We start from the raw sequence: 15,236 nt of genomic DNA, 5'->3' as shown, positions 1-15,236 counted from the left end.
TTAATTTGATGTCAGCTTGCGGACCTTTCGGGACTCGTGGACTCGGGGACTCGTGGACGCTGGGACTTTCGGACTGCGGATGGCCGGCAGTCCATTGCCCGACATGCTGGCGAACGCATAATTAGCCCATAGAGATGGCCGCAGCGGAGAGGAGGCATTGAACCTGGCCAGAATCCAGCAGAGGATCATTAGAGAGCTGCTCCGGCAGCAGGTTGAAGTTGAACGAACTAGCCCAGGCAGCTCGGCGCCCCGGTGAAAGGATAATGACAGCAGGTAGGGACACTTGCGAAATGGACAGGCCCGAGCATAATTCTCTCACGTCTAATGGTCCTCGGGGGTGACTGTCACCAAGGATGAAGGATTCCCATCAGCAACCTCTTGCAGAAATCCGACTTTGGGTAAGCCTTGAAATCACAGAATTTTTCTTTTAATTGTTTTTAATCAGAATAAAATAAATAAATAAAATATGCCATATAATCTTTCTTAAACTAGGAATACGAGCAGTGATTGTGAGTTTTATTTAAGAAGTAATAAATATTATATTCTACTATATATTATTTTAATTAAATATGATATAAGGAAATTTAAAGATCTGAACGAATTTTTTATTACATTTTTGTATGTATGCAGGAATATTTTATAATATCCGTCTAGTAAGTAAATTCCTTATAAATTGATCGAATAAGATATTTGTACACTAAAGGTGTTATCCAATATCATCGTGCAATGTCCAGTCGTAGAGCTTCGGTGAGCAAAGAATGGAGGAATTTCTATTGTCGAAGTCAAAACAAATTATTTTCCAAGTTCTACATTAATTTTCAAAATTTTCCTGCCTTACATTTTACTTACGTGATTTTTTTCTCTACAAGCACTGCAATGTAAACACTTTGCCGCCAGTTGATTTTACATCATACATTTTACATTCTACATATGTAGCCCTTGATTTGGTATATTTCTCAGCCTCTTTGGCATATTTCCTTACTCCCAAGCTGACCACACTGCAGGGTTGCCCTGGCGACAGCGTCGCAATTTTCTCAATTTCAAACTCTAGCGGCAAAGCAACCCTGTTTTGGTGAAAATTCCTTGACGAAAACACTCAAACGATTCGAAATAAAATGAAAAACGAGATGCAGGGATTGTTCAGTGACCCGGCGCTGGAGCGCCACTTCACAGGCCACTCGGGCGGCATCACGCAGCTGCGCTTCAGTCCCGACGGCGCCCAGATCGCCACTTCCTCGACGGACGCCTCGGTGATCCTGTGGAATCTCAGCCAGGCGGCCCGCTGCATCCGCTTTGCATCGCACTCGGCGGCGGTCAACGGGGTGGCCTGGTCGCCCAAGGGCAACCTGGTGGCCTCCGCCGGCCACGATCGCACGGTGAAGATCTGGGAGCCCAAGTTGCGCGGCGTTTCCGGGGAGTTTGTGGCCCACAGCAAGGCGGTGCGCAGCGTGGACTTCGATTCCACTGGCCACCTGATGCTCACCGCCTCGGACGACAAGTCGGCCAAGATGTGGCGCGTGGCCAGGCGGCAGTTTGTGACCTCGTTTGCCCAGCAGAACAACTGGGTGCGCAGCGCCAAGTTCAGTCCCAATGGCAAGCTGGTGGCCACCGCCAGCGATGACAAATCGGTGCGCATCTACGATGTGGACAGTGGCGAGTGCGTGCGCACCTTCGCCGAGGAACGAGCGGCCCCCAGGCAACTGGCCTGGCATCCCTGGGGCAACATGTTGGCCGTGGCCCTCGGCTGCAACCGCATCAAGATCTTCGACGTGGCCGGCAGCCAGTTGCTGCAGCTGTACGTGGTGCACTCGGCGCCGGTCAACGATGTGGCCTTCCACCCCAGCGGACACTTTCTGCTCTCCGGCAGCGATGACCGCACCATCCGCATCCTAGACCTACTGGAGGGCAGACCCATCTATACATTAACCGGCCACACGGACGCGGTGAACGCGGTGGCCTTCAGTCGGGATGGAGACAAGTTCGCCACCGGCGGTAGTGATCGGCAGGTGAGATCGGCTTGCTTACTGAATACATGTTTACTCCTTAATATCCTCCCGCCTTGCAGCTCCTGGTCTGGCAGTCGAACCTGCACACCTACGACGCCTCCCAGTTTGAGGCCAAATCGGCCCTGGCCTCTTCCGGCTGCGACACCAGTGCCGTCTCCTCGAAACAGAGCCTAGCCAGTGGCACCTCCAAGTCCAACGACCTGAGTATCCGCATTGATCCGCGCCAATCGCAGGCCTACCAGCTGTCGGAGGAGAACTTCCAGGTGCTCGACAGTAAACACTCGAATCAGCCACAAAACGCCCAGGAAAAGATCCTTGGCCGTGGCATGGACTTCAAGCCGCAGAGCCCGCGCTTCTTCTAACCAAAACGTTCAATAGCCCTTGTCGCACATAACTAGCCGAACTTTCCGCAGGTGCTGGACGTGTCCTTCGAATCTGGCTCGGACTCGTGTTCCTGTTCCGCGCAGCTGGAGGAGATCACGAAGCTGTTGGCCTCGATCGACGAACGTGTGCGACGATTAGAGGGCATATACTCTTTGTAGCTAACTGATCGCCTTAGTATAGTTTGACCTAATGTAATGAAGCTAATATAATTCGTTGTGCTTTACAATGATCATAATTGAAAGATGAGTAGTTTCGAGATATCAAGAGCCCCGTGCAAAGATATGATAAAGGTGAGAGGCTTTCAATCATCTATTGACATGCTCCGAAATGGAAAAAGAGTGGTTTTTTTAGGAGATATTTGAATATTTTCTGCGAATATATGTTTCTTTTCCACTCATGCTTATGCTTGGGAGTTTTTTGTGAATTATTATTATTGATAGTAGTCGTTGAATGAGATGTTGAGCGTGGTTAATTTGTTTGCTTGTTTAAATGTAATGGTTGTGTACTCTTGCCTTTTTTCCAAAAAGAATTCTTTACTCAGCCAGACAAAAGAAGTCGAACCGATTTGTTTTCTGCAATCCCACTAGGATTTAAATTAATTTAACTTTTTAAACTTCTTATAGCTTTCATACAGATTTATTCTAGGCTGTATCGCTATAACTTTCCACTATTAATATTAACGAGGGAAAAATTATATTTTATATTTTGAGGACGCACGAATTTTTCCAATAAAAACGGAAAATGGCTTCATCGATTTTAAGAACGATGGGCATGGCTTGGACTTAATTAGTCACTTGGCCGCCTGCTGCCAAGGTATATAAAAAACGAAAGATGTCTCAGTTCAACACAATTCAATCCGAACACATCCAATCCCACAATGAAGGCAGCGGTGTTTCTACTTTTGGTCCTCGCTCTCCTGGCTGGCATGGTCCTCTCTCTGAATAAGTCTGATCCCGCCTTCATCAAGGGTGAACAAGATCGTAAGTATCAAAAACGGACTCACGGTGTTTTTCTAATACCAGATTTTTCAGGCAAGAAATGGTGCCGCCTTAATCTTGGCCCTGCTTGGGGCGGAAGGACTTGTTGATAGCCCATTATTTTTGAAAAATAAATGTGTGCAATTGGTGCTGCCAATTGGCGGATTCAGGATCGCCCTAGTCCGTCATTGATGCTAGCCAACTTTGAAAGCAGATACATAGCCCTGTGTGTTTTTTGTACTTCTAGTCAGCATTTGCTCGACGTTTTATCAGTCGGCACTAGGCCGTTTTCTCAAGTGCCGGTTGGATCGGTCGAGCAGGGATATCGATCTTCCTTTTGATTAGTTTTCTTGTTGTCGTAAGTATGTAAAGCAAGCTTTTATGCTCCTGATCTGCACGACCGCCGAGTTTTTAAAAACTATAAAAGCTACTGAGTTGGGACTAGACATACTGATTCTAGAGATTCCTGCGCAGCGCCCACTTTTTTTTAAAGATTTGGTTACAGCGTAAATTTAAATCAAACAAAAACACCTCTTAACGAGGTACAAATCTAGTGACGATAGCAGCTTCAGCAAACAAAATTCTGATATCAACTTTTGTGACGAAAATGAATTATAAGATCTGCTAAATAACTATATTCAAATTCAATAGGCTGGGACTAGGTTTAGCTGCGTGCCGAATGTGCAAAATTAAGTAAATATTTATTTTGTAGATCGTATCATAAGAAAGCTCAAGGGCAATCCAGCTTGAGATTTATTTTGAAATCGCTAGAGTCGTAATAATTTTTTGGTGGTATTAAGACGAAGGAGTGCAAAGTATGTCGAAATACTTTACTTACGATATTTAGTTCATAAGCTTCGGGTGTACAAAAGATGGCTAAAACTGTTAGTTCGCCAAACTAGCTAGTTTTTTTTTAAGTGGTGGAACTAACTTCTCTTTTATAGAGCTGTTTAACATGGTCTTGAATTTTCAAAACCCCAAAGTAACGTATTTGGGCAAACTGACAAACAACATAAATTTTCAATTTGAGAAGCCACTTGGCTAGCGTATTTTTTTTGAAGGGAGCACTCGACAGTTGAGGTTTCACTCTATTTATTTATTTCCACCGGCCCCAACAGATAAAAATTTTCAAAATTTCACTTTTAAACTTTCCCCTTTTTTCTCCCAGGCCAACTTCTTTAAGTCTTGGTATGCAATCCTTTTAGTTTTTGAAATACATTTGGTTGATGTATCACTCATAACAATCGGACGATTAGGGTATATATAGTAGGGCGAGTTAACGAAGGAACACATTAGTAGTCGCCTTGGCACACCCCCTGGAGCGATTCGTCACTACGTGGCCTGCCGTCAAAGTAATTACCGGCTTTATTTTAAAAATGAATGGCTTTGGGGCTGTGGTGAATTTCTAGCCAGGTTCACCACCACTCCAACGTACTCACATTTGGTATTTCGAGCGAGGGTCTCACTGTTCAAAAAATAAACAAATTCCGGCGGAGAAAGTGGCGATAAACAAACCAGAGTATTCGAGACGTCAAGATGCGCGACTGGATGCCTGTGCTCTTCTGCGGACTGTCCGTGCCGCTGTCGCTGTTCATGTGGCTGGGGAACGTGGCGGTGTCGAAGATCTGGACGAGCGACTTCGAGGGTGAGCGGTCGAGTCCGGCCTTCGGATCTCCTAGCGATCACACCGGGGTCAACTAATGCCAAAAGGTTATCCAACAGAGTCGCGGGTGATTCCGCCGGTGCGCTGGCTCTTCTCCACACTGGCGCCCCTGGCCCTGATGACGGTGGCCCTGCGCAGGAGGAGCGTAAGCCGATCTGGCGCCGCCCTGGGCATCCTGGTGGCCTTCATCCTGTCCATCGCCAGCCATCCGTTCTTCGCCAGCCTGGTGGTGTTCTTCTTCAGCTCCTCGCGCGCCACCAAGTTCCGGGCACACATGAAACGCCGCTTCGAGAGCGACTTCCGCGAGGGCGAGGGCCAACGCAACTGGGTGCAGGTGCTCTGCAATGGCGGCATGGCGGCGCAGCTGGCGCTCCTCTATCTGCTGGACTGCGGCAGCGGCGAGAGGGCGGTGGACTTCGCCCGGGAGTACCGCTCCAGCTGGCTGGGCGTGGCCGTGATGAGTGCCTTTGCCTGCTGCAACGGCGACACCTGGTCAAGTGAACTGGGCTCTGTGCTCTCGCAGCGCGATCCCGTGTCCATCATCACCTGGCGACGGGTGCCGCGTGGCACCAATGGCGGCGTTTCGCTGGCCGGCATCGGGGTGAGTCTGCTCGGCGGACTGCTCGTTGGATTCGGCTACTTTGTCACCGTACGCTACACGGTGGAGGCCAAAATGCTGCTGGTCAGCCCACCACAATGGCCCATCATCGCCTTCGGCGGCATCGCTGGACTTTTTGGCTCCCTGCTGGACTCCGTTCTGGGCGGCCTGCTGCAGTTCTCGGGCATCAATGAGGAGGGTAAAATCGTCGAGGCACCCGGCAAGGGAGTGCGTCACGTGAGCGGACTGCGCATCCTGGACAACCACAGTGTCAACCTGATCTCCAGCATCGTAACCGGCGTCACCATTCCCATCCTCGCCCAGAGATTCTGGCCCGTGCGCTGATTTCCTGTTTTTTTATTAACATTAGGATCATCGGGCTATTTACTGGGCCTATTATAGGGTTAAATTCTTGGATTATGCAACTGAAGAAGTGTGCCTCACCAGATCAAATCTATTGTTAAACATAATCACCATTTTAAGTGGACCTTGAGACAGCTATATGTTACCCATTTATCACCATTATCATCAGGCCCAGTGAACACCGTCCGCATATATTTTTGTAAAGCTTCCAAGTCGCCAAGCGAACCAACCGACTAAATAGACAACGATTAGGGCAAATGCAGCGGGCGGCCAGTGCAGATTGTTTATATTTTACGCCAAGGTAGCTGACCAGGTTCCTGCATGGATTATGACTTTGTTGATACTGCTTAGAAGCACTGCGACTGTCCACCTAGATTATATGTAAAAACGAGAACTTGATTAAACACTAACCTTTCTGTGAATACTTTATTGCTATCGAATTGAAATTCCGCTGCGTGACTTTGGGCATGTTTCGATCTCATTATGTCATCATCGCCAATTGTTTTATATATTTCTGAGAACGCTGATTGCTCCCAGCTGGAATATTATAGCAGACCAAAAGCGGACTTGTTTGTGCAATGAGCAATTTCGACGACCCAGAACAAATTAAATGTGGATTATATGTATGCAAGGAATAACGAAAGTCTATCATTTAAATATTTCTCACTAATTCTGCTTATAAAAAAGGAAGTTAGTGGTTACGAAAAGTGAAGAACACTTTTACATTAAACATTCAAGCAAAGAGTATAGATATATTTTCATACTTTTTGAGTCAAGGTTTAAGTTTATGAGTTGATTTTATTTAATTCTTTATGTACCACTTTTTATATACAATACTTAAGAGAGTACCGTGGAAATTATTTAAATTTCACTTTTTCCTGGAAACTTTACCAATCCATCTTATACACAAATTTCCAAAGCAATGTAAAATAAAATATTGTTATTATCTTCAGATTATAACCTTTATTCAATCTTTTTGAACTTTATTGGCTCTTTTCAACTTCTGGAGTTCCAGGTTGCGAATAAAGTTTTGGGAGAGTGCGCGCAGGGCGGCATCGTTGGAGGAGTTAAGTGAACTGGAGGAGCTAATAGCTTCACCCGGTGTAGCTGGCTTGGCAAATCCGATGGAGAACTTGATCATCAGGTCGCCAATGGGCGAGTTAACGAACTGCGAGCCCGTCGAGATGGTCTTGAAGATGATGCGGCGCTTGTGCTGGTAGACCTGCGGATCACTGGGCAGGCTGTTTGCCGGATGAGGATTCGGCTTGGAATGGCTACTGGATCCAATTTTGGGTCTGTGACTGGTGGTGGTGGCTGGTGGCGGTGGCTCAGTGGGGCTGGTTTGGTTCGATGGCCTGGCTGTGATCCTGGGCTGCGCAGTGCTCCTGGTTCTAGTGGTTCGAGGCTGGGAAGTGGTGGTTGTGCTGCGTCGCCTGTGCGGTCTGCGAGTAGAGCTACTGGGAAGGCTCAGCGATGGGGCCTGATAGCTTGCCTCATGCTGCTCCTCTTCCTCGGGTGAGCCTGACACAGCATCCGGTTTCTCAGGGTCCACGGCATAGCCCTGATCCGTCTGATCCTCCTCGTCCTCGTAGTCGTCCTGAAGATCGCCATCCCGATCTTCGCCGGAGAAGTACGGCGGTTGGTGTGGTGGCTGCTGGTCGCGCCGCTCCTGTTTCTCCCGCTGCTCGTAGATGGGATCGTTGGGAGCCGACGAGGCCAGCACTTGCTCCATCTGCTTCTGGAGGATCTCGTAGAGCGGGGCATTCTGCTCTTCGTCCAGCACTTCAGCCGGCTCGCTGGGCACAAACTTATTGTTGATGTAGGCGTTTCTTCCATCCAGGTCCTCGTCCACATCCAGGACATCGTCCTTGCGGGAGCGAGACTCCGTTAGCAGCTGATCGGGCGGTGGATGGGTCACTTCCGCGGTTGACTCCGCTGGAGCAGCTCGAACGGCGAGTAGAACTGTGAAGGGGTGTTATAGTATTTCGAGGGAAAACTGACTAATATCTCACCTGCACTCAACAGGATGAGTAGCTGAATCTTCCAGGTCCGGGTTCCCATACTTCTGGCTCCCATTGCAGTTGGCCAACTTCTGTGGTTTGGGACACAAAGTCCCCTGCTTTTATAGGCAAACTCAACTGCAACCTGCTGCATTGTCCATCCCACGCCCAATTAGTTTTTAGGTTTAGTGCCTGGCCCGGGATGATGGCCCTTTCAAGCTTCTGATGTCAATCAGTTTATAGAACTCGTTTGGGGGTCAATGCACTTGAAAGCAACTGCATCACCTCAAATGTCTAACCAATTTAATTACGAAGAAATGAATTTGCCTCTACGACTGTTGTTAAAGGGGTCTAAAGGGAGAGAAATACTGGAGTAGTTAGGTAGGCAATACATTTTGATCTTCTCGAAGATTATATAATTAAAACTTCCCATTTATTTAGCTTTACCGACTCTATAAAATACATTTTATATCCCACATATGATACTGACTTTAGATTTAGAACAAAGATGTACTTAAAGATTCTGAACAAGGTAAAAGTCCAAGGGGTTTTTATGACACTTTATTATTATGGAAAACCCATTGCATTTTTCAATTATGAAAGCATAGATTCCCCCAAAGCGTATAAAAATCAGCTAATTTCGAAAAAATAAAACAATTTACTATTTTAAAAAATGTATACGCAACAGAAGTCATAAGCAATTTATCTGTATTTTTTTTTATGTAAAATATATAATCAAGTTTAAACATTTTTAATTACATAACATGTATTGTTTATTTTTTCCCAGTTCGGCCCAAGTTAGGAGTAAATCGTTCCTATTCAAAGACTTTGTGGAGATGGATAAAAATAAAACTTCCATCCGGACCAAGATAGTGAAGCTAAAGAAGAGTCAAAAAGCCTTGATGAACTGCCATTAACCAAAAACACCGAGCAATACCCGTTTAAACCAGAAACTGTGTTACAAAAATCAATCAAATTGAAATATTTTAAATTGTGTTTATTGCAATAAATTAAATAAATACTTTTTATGAGATATTTCTGGCTGTTTCCAGCTTAAGCTACATGGTACTTTAGTCTACTATTGTCCTGGTTTCTGGATTGGGTCTGCTCCTTCAGAGATGCGATCTCGAGTGGCTTGGGGGTCGGGATCTCCTTCAGGGGCATGGGGGGCAGGGCGATGTCCTCGGTCGTCTTCGCAGGCTCCAAGACAGGAGTGGGCTTGGGAATGGCTATTTGGGCAGGAGCAGGCACTGGAACCAGCGGGGTCTCCACGGGTTTCTGGAGGGTCAGAGTCGGGAGCTGCTCCTCGTCCTTCTGCTTTTGGTCCTCCTTCTCCTCACTGCTTTCGCTGCTGTCCTTCTCCTTCTTCTTCTTCTCAGCCTTTTCCCGCTTCTTCTGCTCCTTCTCCAGCCTGTGCTTCTCCTCCTCCTGCTTCTGCAGCTCCTCCTCCTGCTTCTGTTTCTCCTCCTCCAGCCTCAGCTGCTCCACGATGGCTGCGTCCCGGAAGTACGGGGATGAGCGGAACTTCTTGTCGGCATAGGCCGTCTCCTGGGGATACTTCTCCTGGCACTCGGAGTAGGCGAAGTCGGACCAGAGGCCGTGGGATCGGCACTTGGCCACGCTCAGCTTGCACTTGTTGTAGAAGACTGCCACCTCGGAGGAGGTCCTGCCGCAGATGGGTTCGTAGAGCTCGTTGCAGTCGTCGTCGCACAGATACCCCTCGCTCAGGGACTGGGTGGCGCTGTTGATGGCCGCCGAGTTGGAGGTCTGGCAGTCCTTCTGGCCGGACCCACAGCTGAACCAGGCGATGGGAATGGCCAAGTAAGGCGGACTCAGGCGCTTCTGACCATCTCCATTCTCCCCGGGCGCCGCATAGGTGCGCTTCACGTAGTAACCATGCTCCTCGGTGGACACCTGGGTGGTTCCGGCCAGATCCGTGGAGCTGGACCACTTGGTCTTCGTCTTGGTCTTGTGGGGATCGGACTTTTCATGATGGTGATCGGAACCCTTGTGCTTGCGACGCTTCGCCTCCGCTGGTGTCGCCTCCAAAAGCAGCAAAGCCGCCACTGCTGAAGGGAAATAGATGGTTAACATCTAATTACAGGATGTCCAGAACTGGTCGGGCTTGGTTTAGCAGACTCACCTACGATGCACACTACTTGGTATGGCCTCATGTTGAACTGGTCAGCTGCTCGTCTCCACAACAACTGATCGCATCTTCTGGCGAGCGGTGCTTAAGTACCAGTCTTAGCCACTCGGCGGGGAATTCTTCGAGCGCCTACCGGTTTTCCTCGCCCAGCAGCTCTCCCAGCGGCCGGTTCTTCTTCCCGGGGTTTGTTTACACTTCGCACCGTCTCGAGATCGGAACGAAAGTACGCCAAGTTTTCGGTACCACTCGCATCTTATTTGGTGAAATTTTGTGCAAGCTCATGTGGCCGTACCCTTCCCAGCGATAGCCATCTAGAATGTCTCGGACCTGGAACTGGTTGTGTGTTTAACACCTTCGCTGCCCTCCATTCGACGACGCCCAGCCTCCCGAGCCGGTTCTCCGAAATTGGGTCAATCTGGAAAGGTTCGGTGATCTGGTTGTTATTTTACGAGGTTCTGCTGGCCGAGATCGCCGGCAGCTGCACTCGCTCGCAGGAAATCCAACTCCAATCAAGCGTTGTTACTCTGTTATTCTGCCGATCTCTGTTGATCTTTGATCTGTGGGAGAGATCACTTACGTCGATGGGAACTGTGATCTTAATTAGAACGACCTTTCAGGTGGGGCATCGACTTACAGAAGGGTTATTCAAAGTCACCATATGTAACCAAGAGGTAAATATAATAATCATGATAAATAGGTGGTATATACATTATACATTCAAATTTCCCTTACCCAAAACACGCTTTTCGAAGATTGTAAATCACGTAACTTCAAAGACCCAGCCATAATTGCATTTGTTATTACCACCATCGATGACCACCATTTGATGACTCATCCAGCTCGTGATCACTTCTTGTTGATTTTGAAATGGAGTTCCATGGAAAAGTTTTCAAGTTTCCCATTAGCATTAGAAAGTTAACCGATCTGCGATGCACTGCCGCCTGGTTGGGGGCGAACCGATCGAAGGCGACGCCAAGCGTGTCTAATTACATAATTGGGGCTCTGACCGAGTCCCAAGAAAGGGGGGACTAATTGATCTTGTAAGCAGTTTTGCATATCAGCCGGAGAGCGGAGTTGGGTTCGCCAAAAGGCGCTAATCTCTCGGGCAAACAGATCCAAGCGCGACCGTCTGTGGACCGAAAACAACAGATTTATGAAAGAAGTCGCCGGAAAGACGGTAAAATTTGAATAAATGATTTCGGTTTCTTTGGGGTCTCTTGTAAGCCACCGGGTAAACAAAAGAGGTTCGTCGAAAAGAAAGAAACCAAATGAGTTGGGCCGAGCGGTGGGAGTGGGAGTGGGAGGAGAGACCCAAGAAAGCTCGGGTGCAGTAAAAGCGGCTGGACAACGCTCCGGTTAGTCCGCTCCAGAGATCAGGGGCCCAGATCTCGCCGAGAGCGGAGCGTCTTGGGATCGCCTTGTTTGCTCACATTTACTTTCATTTTTGGAGGGGCTATAAAAAGCGAAAGCAGAGCGCTGGATTTGCTCATAAAGACCGCAAAACTGCAAAAGCCCACTACGAAGCCAGCTGGAAACCAAGGATTACCACAATGGTTAGACCCATCTACCTGGCCCTCGGTGAGCTGAGTTAATCTCTGTAGGTCTTCAGCTGTTCTTACCTAACCTATTCCATCGCGAATCCAGCCGCTCTGTTCGTACTGACCTGCTGTGTAAGTGCAGCTCCGTTGGGGGAGTCGGAAGTCCACGACAGTTCCGAGCTCTCGGTCTCCAAACTGGAGGCGGAGGTCCAAGACTCGAGTGCCGGCAGTAGTGAGGAGAAAGACGAGGACGATGAGGAGGAGGCTGAGGCCCAAAAGCTGGATGAGGTAACCGACGAGGATAACGATGATGAAGAGGACGACGACGATGAGGATGCTTCGCTGAGGCGCAGACGTCGCGGGGCAGATACCACTGAGGAACCCTCGGAGGAGGAGGCCGTCACCGAAGTCCCCGCCGAGAACCAGAAGGTGGAGGCCACCACCGGAGCAGCTCCGACGCGCAAGCCGGTGCTCGTGCTCATCCGGGATGCCCTGAAGAAGGTCACCACCGATCTGCCCACCGCCCAGGTGGCAAACAATGCCCTGCAGTACTTCCAGCAGTTCGAGTACTTCATCCAGCAGGCCATCGAGGAGGTGATCGGCGACGACGACGACGAGGAGGAGACCCCGGCTACTGTGATTCCCGAAACGGAGACCACTGTCGAGGACATCAAGAAGCCCGAGGTGGAGAATGCTCCAGAAAAGGTTCCAGAGGTCGAGGTACCTGCTGAGGTCACCGGAAAGGAGACTCAGGCCGTGGAACCCACCAAAATGCAGGAACCTGCCTCTTCAACCTCAGCGCCCGTCAGCAATGCTGTCTAGTCTAGCTTCGTATTAGGTTCCACAAGTCTCTCCTCAGATATTTATTGTCATTTATTTATTGTTAGCCATAAACTCTATGCCATATTCTTAAGCAGTCGGATTTTATTGCATCGGGGGGTACAGCAGATCCTTGCGATCCTTTCTCTCCTTCATCGCGTAGATGTGACTCTTGAGCTGGCTGCGATGGCGATTGGTGGTTCGTCTCTTGGGGGACTCAATCTGCTGCAGCAGGCGATTGAAATGGGAGTTGGGCGCCTTGGTGGAGGGATTTCTCCGGCTAGATCCGGGTCCATCGGCGTTCCGCAGGGACATCTCCTGCTCGCCAATGGTCAGCTTGAGGGGCAGCTTGCCACCCGTGCTGATGTAAATGGGAATAGTTATGTAGATGGGTGAGCCGGCAGATTGGGCAGCCACCATGGGCAATTGGGGCTGTGACTGGGATGGGCGTTGTGGCTGCTCCTGCGGCTGAGAAAAAACAGATCTATTATAATCTAGTAAATGGAAAATGCCAAAAAAGGTATTTAAAGTATTTAACATTTAAATATTCAATTAATTCTAATTATGAAAAATTAAGTCTGCGAACTATGAACCCATAATCAAATAAAGATGAGAGAAAATAAATGGCAAATGGAATGTATGAATATTAAAGTGGGATATCAAAAAACGTCTTAAAATTTGGTTTTATTGTTACTAAAATTAATTTATGGTAGGATCAATTAAACTGAAAGCTTACCTGATCAACCTTTTCTGGCGGAGGAGACATCTGCTTGTAAAAAATAAAACATTTAGGTTTGTAAAATTAGAAATGTATTTATTATGGTTAAAAAATAAGTTAGCGATGTCCATAAAAGCAAAAATAAGATTTAGGGGCATGAAAAATTAGAAATGGCTTTACATTGTAATCCAAAATAACATTTAAATCACCTCCTCGGTCTCAAGATCCAGAGGCTGCTGCTTGAGGAAGTGCAGCGGGTTGGCGTCTTCGCCCAGGTTGTTGTACTCATCCTCTGATAAGGCAGGCAGTCGTTCGTTGTGGAAGTTGTCGTTCTCCTCCTCGACTTCGTGAGCCTGCACCGAGGTTTTGGCAGTTGGGTTGTTGTTCGGATTGGGAGTTGGTGAGGCGGTACTGAGGGAGCTCGCCGAGGGCTCCACTGAGGTTGACTCCAGCAAGGACTTCACGTGGATGCCCTGTCGCTGTCTTTCGCTATCTTTCGACCCTGAGGCACTCTGACCGGAGCACAACACCGAGCAAAGCAGCAAAACTAAAAGACCGCAGAGTTAGAAATGTATATTATGCCACCTTTCCTTTGAACTTAAGATAAACTTGAAACGTTGATCGCTTGAAGTAAGCCAAGCAGGGTGCCTTTTGCGATTTTCATGTGATATTTTATTTGATAAAATATTACAACCTAAAAACTACCGACTAACTTAAGATAATGCCCCATCCCAGCCTAACATCCCGTCCCCGCGTGCGTGCTCCCTCCGATTTCCACAGACTACAGGGTCGTCTTCTTGCCGTTGAGGATCATCTCGGTGAGGCCGAGTTGTCGGAACTGCTGCAGGCGCTCCACTTGATGGCAGAGGCGTTTCTGGAACTGCACCTCCCGGCTGAGTTCCTTGAGCTCCTCCACACTGCTCATGGGATGGCAGCTGCCCATCCTCTTGGCGATCAGCTGGGAGGTTAGCAATATCTTGGCCTTGGAGAGGCGGAGGTAGGAGAAGTCCGTGCTGGCTCGCTTCAGTTCCTGGCGGTACAGGAAGAGTTGGTAGGGGAAGTTCACGGCGGCGGCATTGCGACGGAGCTTCTTCAGAGCCCGCTTCTTCTGTTTCTTCAGCGGATCGTGGGTCTTCACCTTGTGGAGCTTGTCGGAACGCTTTTTCTCTAACTTTCTGCTGGACTTCTCCGATTTGCGGCTGGACTTGTAGTGGTCAACCATGGTGTGCTGCATGCTCTATGTCTCTGGAGTGAATGATGCCCGGACCAGTGGGTGGAGGTCCTTTTAAAGGACCTGATCGGCAGGTAGATCCTGCGACCAGGTAGATCCGGTAATTAGCGGGTGCCAGTCACGCGCTTGCATGTCCGTGTCGTAAACCAAAACCGTTGACAGACACTTCATTCGGTTTTCCTGAACGATCCGGGTCGCCGGGAATTTCCCCCGGCTCGTTTATGGCTTTATGACTAGCCAGATATCCGCGTCCCGGCCTAATCCTCAATTATGGCAGCCAACTTAGCGCCGTGCTGGCAGATCCTCGGGGTTTCGCGGCGGTTTTCCAGCCAAGCCCAGCAGGGGATACCCGCACATCCTTCGCAGAAGTCGGGGATAGTTCTGGAAGCCCATTCGGTGGAAATCGGCGCGGAGGCGACCCTGTCCCCCTAAGAATTTCTAGCTAACACTTGGTTTTCCTGGAGGCAAGAGCTGCCCTAGATAATTTCTTCTCACACAGCCACTTTGTAGTTCTACTTCTTTCCCCAGTGATTTCTCGACACCCAACCCATTTCGCAGACCACAACGCACCTCCGCAAATAAAGCTCCAAGTTGTCTTCATGTTTCGTGCTTAAAAATAATACTGAAACCGCTTTTGGCATGAGATCTCTATTTTATACCTGGGAAGGCAAAGTTTTTGGCTCGAGAAATTTCACTTGAATGGGAACAATGCGAAGTTCTACCGGCAGAAATTTTGCATATTAATTCCTCAATAGTCTGGCTCCACTTTTCTCTTTCTCTTCGAACTATG

At 48.4% G+C, this 15,236-nt stretch overlaps 9 protein-coding genes across 11 annotated transcripts in view; 4 read left to right on the top strand and 5 right to left on the bottom strand.

The window, feature by feature from the left end:
- The window catches only part of LOC127010806 (uncharacterized), a 120,344-nt gene that overhangs the window by 81,012 nt on the left and 24,096 nt on the right, over nt 1-15,236 (bottom strand). The gene's annotated exons all lie outside the window — the stretch shown is intronic.
- Nucleotides 853-2,631, top strand: LOC108028766 (POC1 centriolar protein homolog). The gene is made up of 2 exons (XM_017100741.3): nt 853-2,006; nt 2,066-2,631. Exons 1-2 carry the CDS (start codon nt 1,116-1,118, stop codon nt 2,366-2,368), a joined length of 1,194 nt encoding a protein of 397 aa, XP_016956230.2. The 5' UTR covers nt 853-1,115; the 3' UTR covers nt 2,369-2,631.
- LOC108028765 (ductus ejaculatorius peptide 99B) lies at nt 3,222-3,584 on the top strand. Its single transcript, XM_017100740.3, has 2 exons — nt 3,222-3,370; nt 3,422-3,584. The coding sequence occupies exons 1-2, from the start codon at nt 3,268-3,270 to the stop codon at nt 3,475-3,477; spliced, it is 159 nt and encodes a 52-aa protein (XP_016956229.1). The 5' UTR covers nt 3,222-3,267; the 3' UTR covers nt 3,478-3,584.
- Nucleotides 4,473-6,415, top strand: LOC108028741 (transmembrane protein 19). 2 transcript variants are annotated; one of them, XM_017100708.3, is made up of 2 exons: nt 4,473-5,012; nt 5,078-6,415. In XM_017100708.3, exons 1-2 carry the CDS (start codon nt 4,904-4,906, stop codon nt 5,971-5,973), a joined length of 1,005 nt encoding a protein of 334 aa, XP_016956197.1. In that variant the 5' UTR covers nt 4,473-4,903; the 3' UTR covers nt 5,974-6,415. The 2 variants fall into 2 exon arrangements, with proteins under 2 accessions (XP_016956197.1, XP_016956198.1); XM_017100709.3 differs by having other exon boundaries at nt 4,476-5,012; nt 5,090-6,415.
- Nucleotides 6,824-8,071, bottom strand: LOC108028740 (uncharacterized). The gene is made up of 2 exons (XM_017100707.3): nt 8,004-8,071; nt 6,824-7,953 (listed from the first exon to the last, which is right to left on the bottom strand). Exons 1-2 carry the CDS (start codon nt 8,065-8,067, stop codon nt 6,959-6,961), a joined length of 1,059 nt encoding a protein of 352 aa, XP_016956196.1. The 5' UTR covers nt 8,068-8,071; the 3' UTR covers nt 6,824-6,958.
- On the bottom strand, nt 8,974-10,292 carry LOC108028137 (uncharacterized). Of its 2 annotated transcripts, none has more exons than XM_017099793.3 (2): nt 10,135-10,292; nt 8,974-10,060 (listed from the first exon to the last, which is right to left on the bottom strand). In XM_017099793.3, the coding sequence occupies exons 1-2, from the start codon at nt 10,163-10,165 to the stop codon at nt 9,045-9,047; spliced, it is 1,047 nt and encodes a 348-aa protein (XP_016955282.1). In that variant the 5' UTR covers nt 10,166-10,292; the 3' UTR covers nt 8,974-9,044. The 2 variants fall into 2 exon arrangements, with proteins under 2 accessions (XP_016955282.1, XP_016955283.1); XM_017099794.3 differs by having other exon boundaries at nt 8,974-10,057; nt 10,135-10,203.
- LOC108028059 (nucleolin) lies at nt 11,600-12,591 on the top strand. The gene is made up of 2 exons (XM_017099698.3): nt 11,600-11,718; nt 11,785-12,591. Exons 1-2 carry the CDS (start codon nt 11,691-11,693, stop codon nt 12,498-12,500), a joined length of 744 nt encoding a protein of 247 aa, XP_016955187.1. The 5' UTR covers nt 11,600-11,690; the 3' UTR covers nt 12,501-12,591.
- On the bottom strand, nt 12,505-13,879 carry LOC108028060 (uncharacterized). Its single transcript, XM_050886730.1, has 4 exons — nt 13,825-13,879; nt 13,425-13,762; nt 13,234-13,263; nt 12,505-12,965 (listed from the first exon to the last, which is right to left on the bottom strand). Exons 1-4 carry the CDS (start codon nt 13,877-13,879, stop codon nt 12,603-12,605), a joined length of 786 nt encoding a protein of 261 aa, XP_050742687.1. The 3' UTR covers nt 12,505-12,602.
- LOC108028061 (uncharacterized) lies at nt 13,865-14,457 on the bottom strand. The gene has a single exon (XM_017099702.3). It carries the CDS (start codon nt 14,447-14,449, stop codon nt 13,997-13,999), a length of 453 nt encoding a protein of 150 aa, XP_016955191.1. The 5' UTR covers nt 14,450-14,457; the 3' UTR covers nt 13,865-13,996.

Source organism: Drosophila biarmipes, chromosome 3L, assembly GCF_025231255.1.
Source record: "Drosophila biarmipes strain raj3 chromosome 3L, RU_DBia_V1.1, whole genome shotgun sequence".
In the NCBI taxonomy this organism is placed as follows: domain Eukaryota; kingdom Metazoa; phylum Arthropoda; class Insecta; order Diptera; family Drosophilidae; genus Drosophila; species Drosophila biarmipes.
Note: the sequence above shows the minus strand (reverse complement) of the source record. Positions and strands in the feature narration are given on the sequence as shown.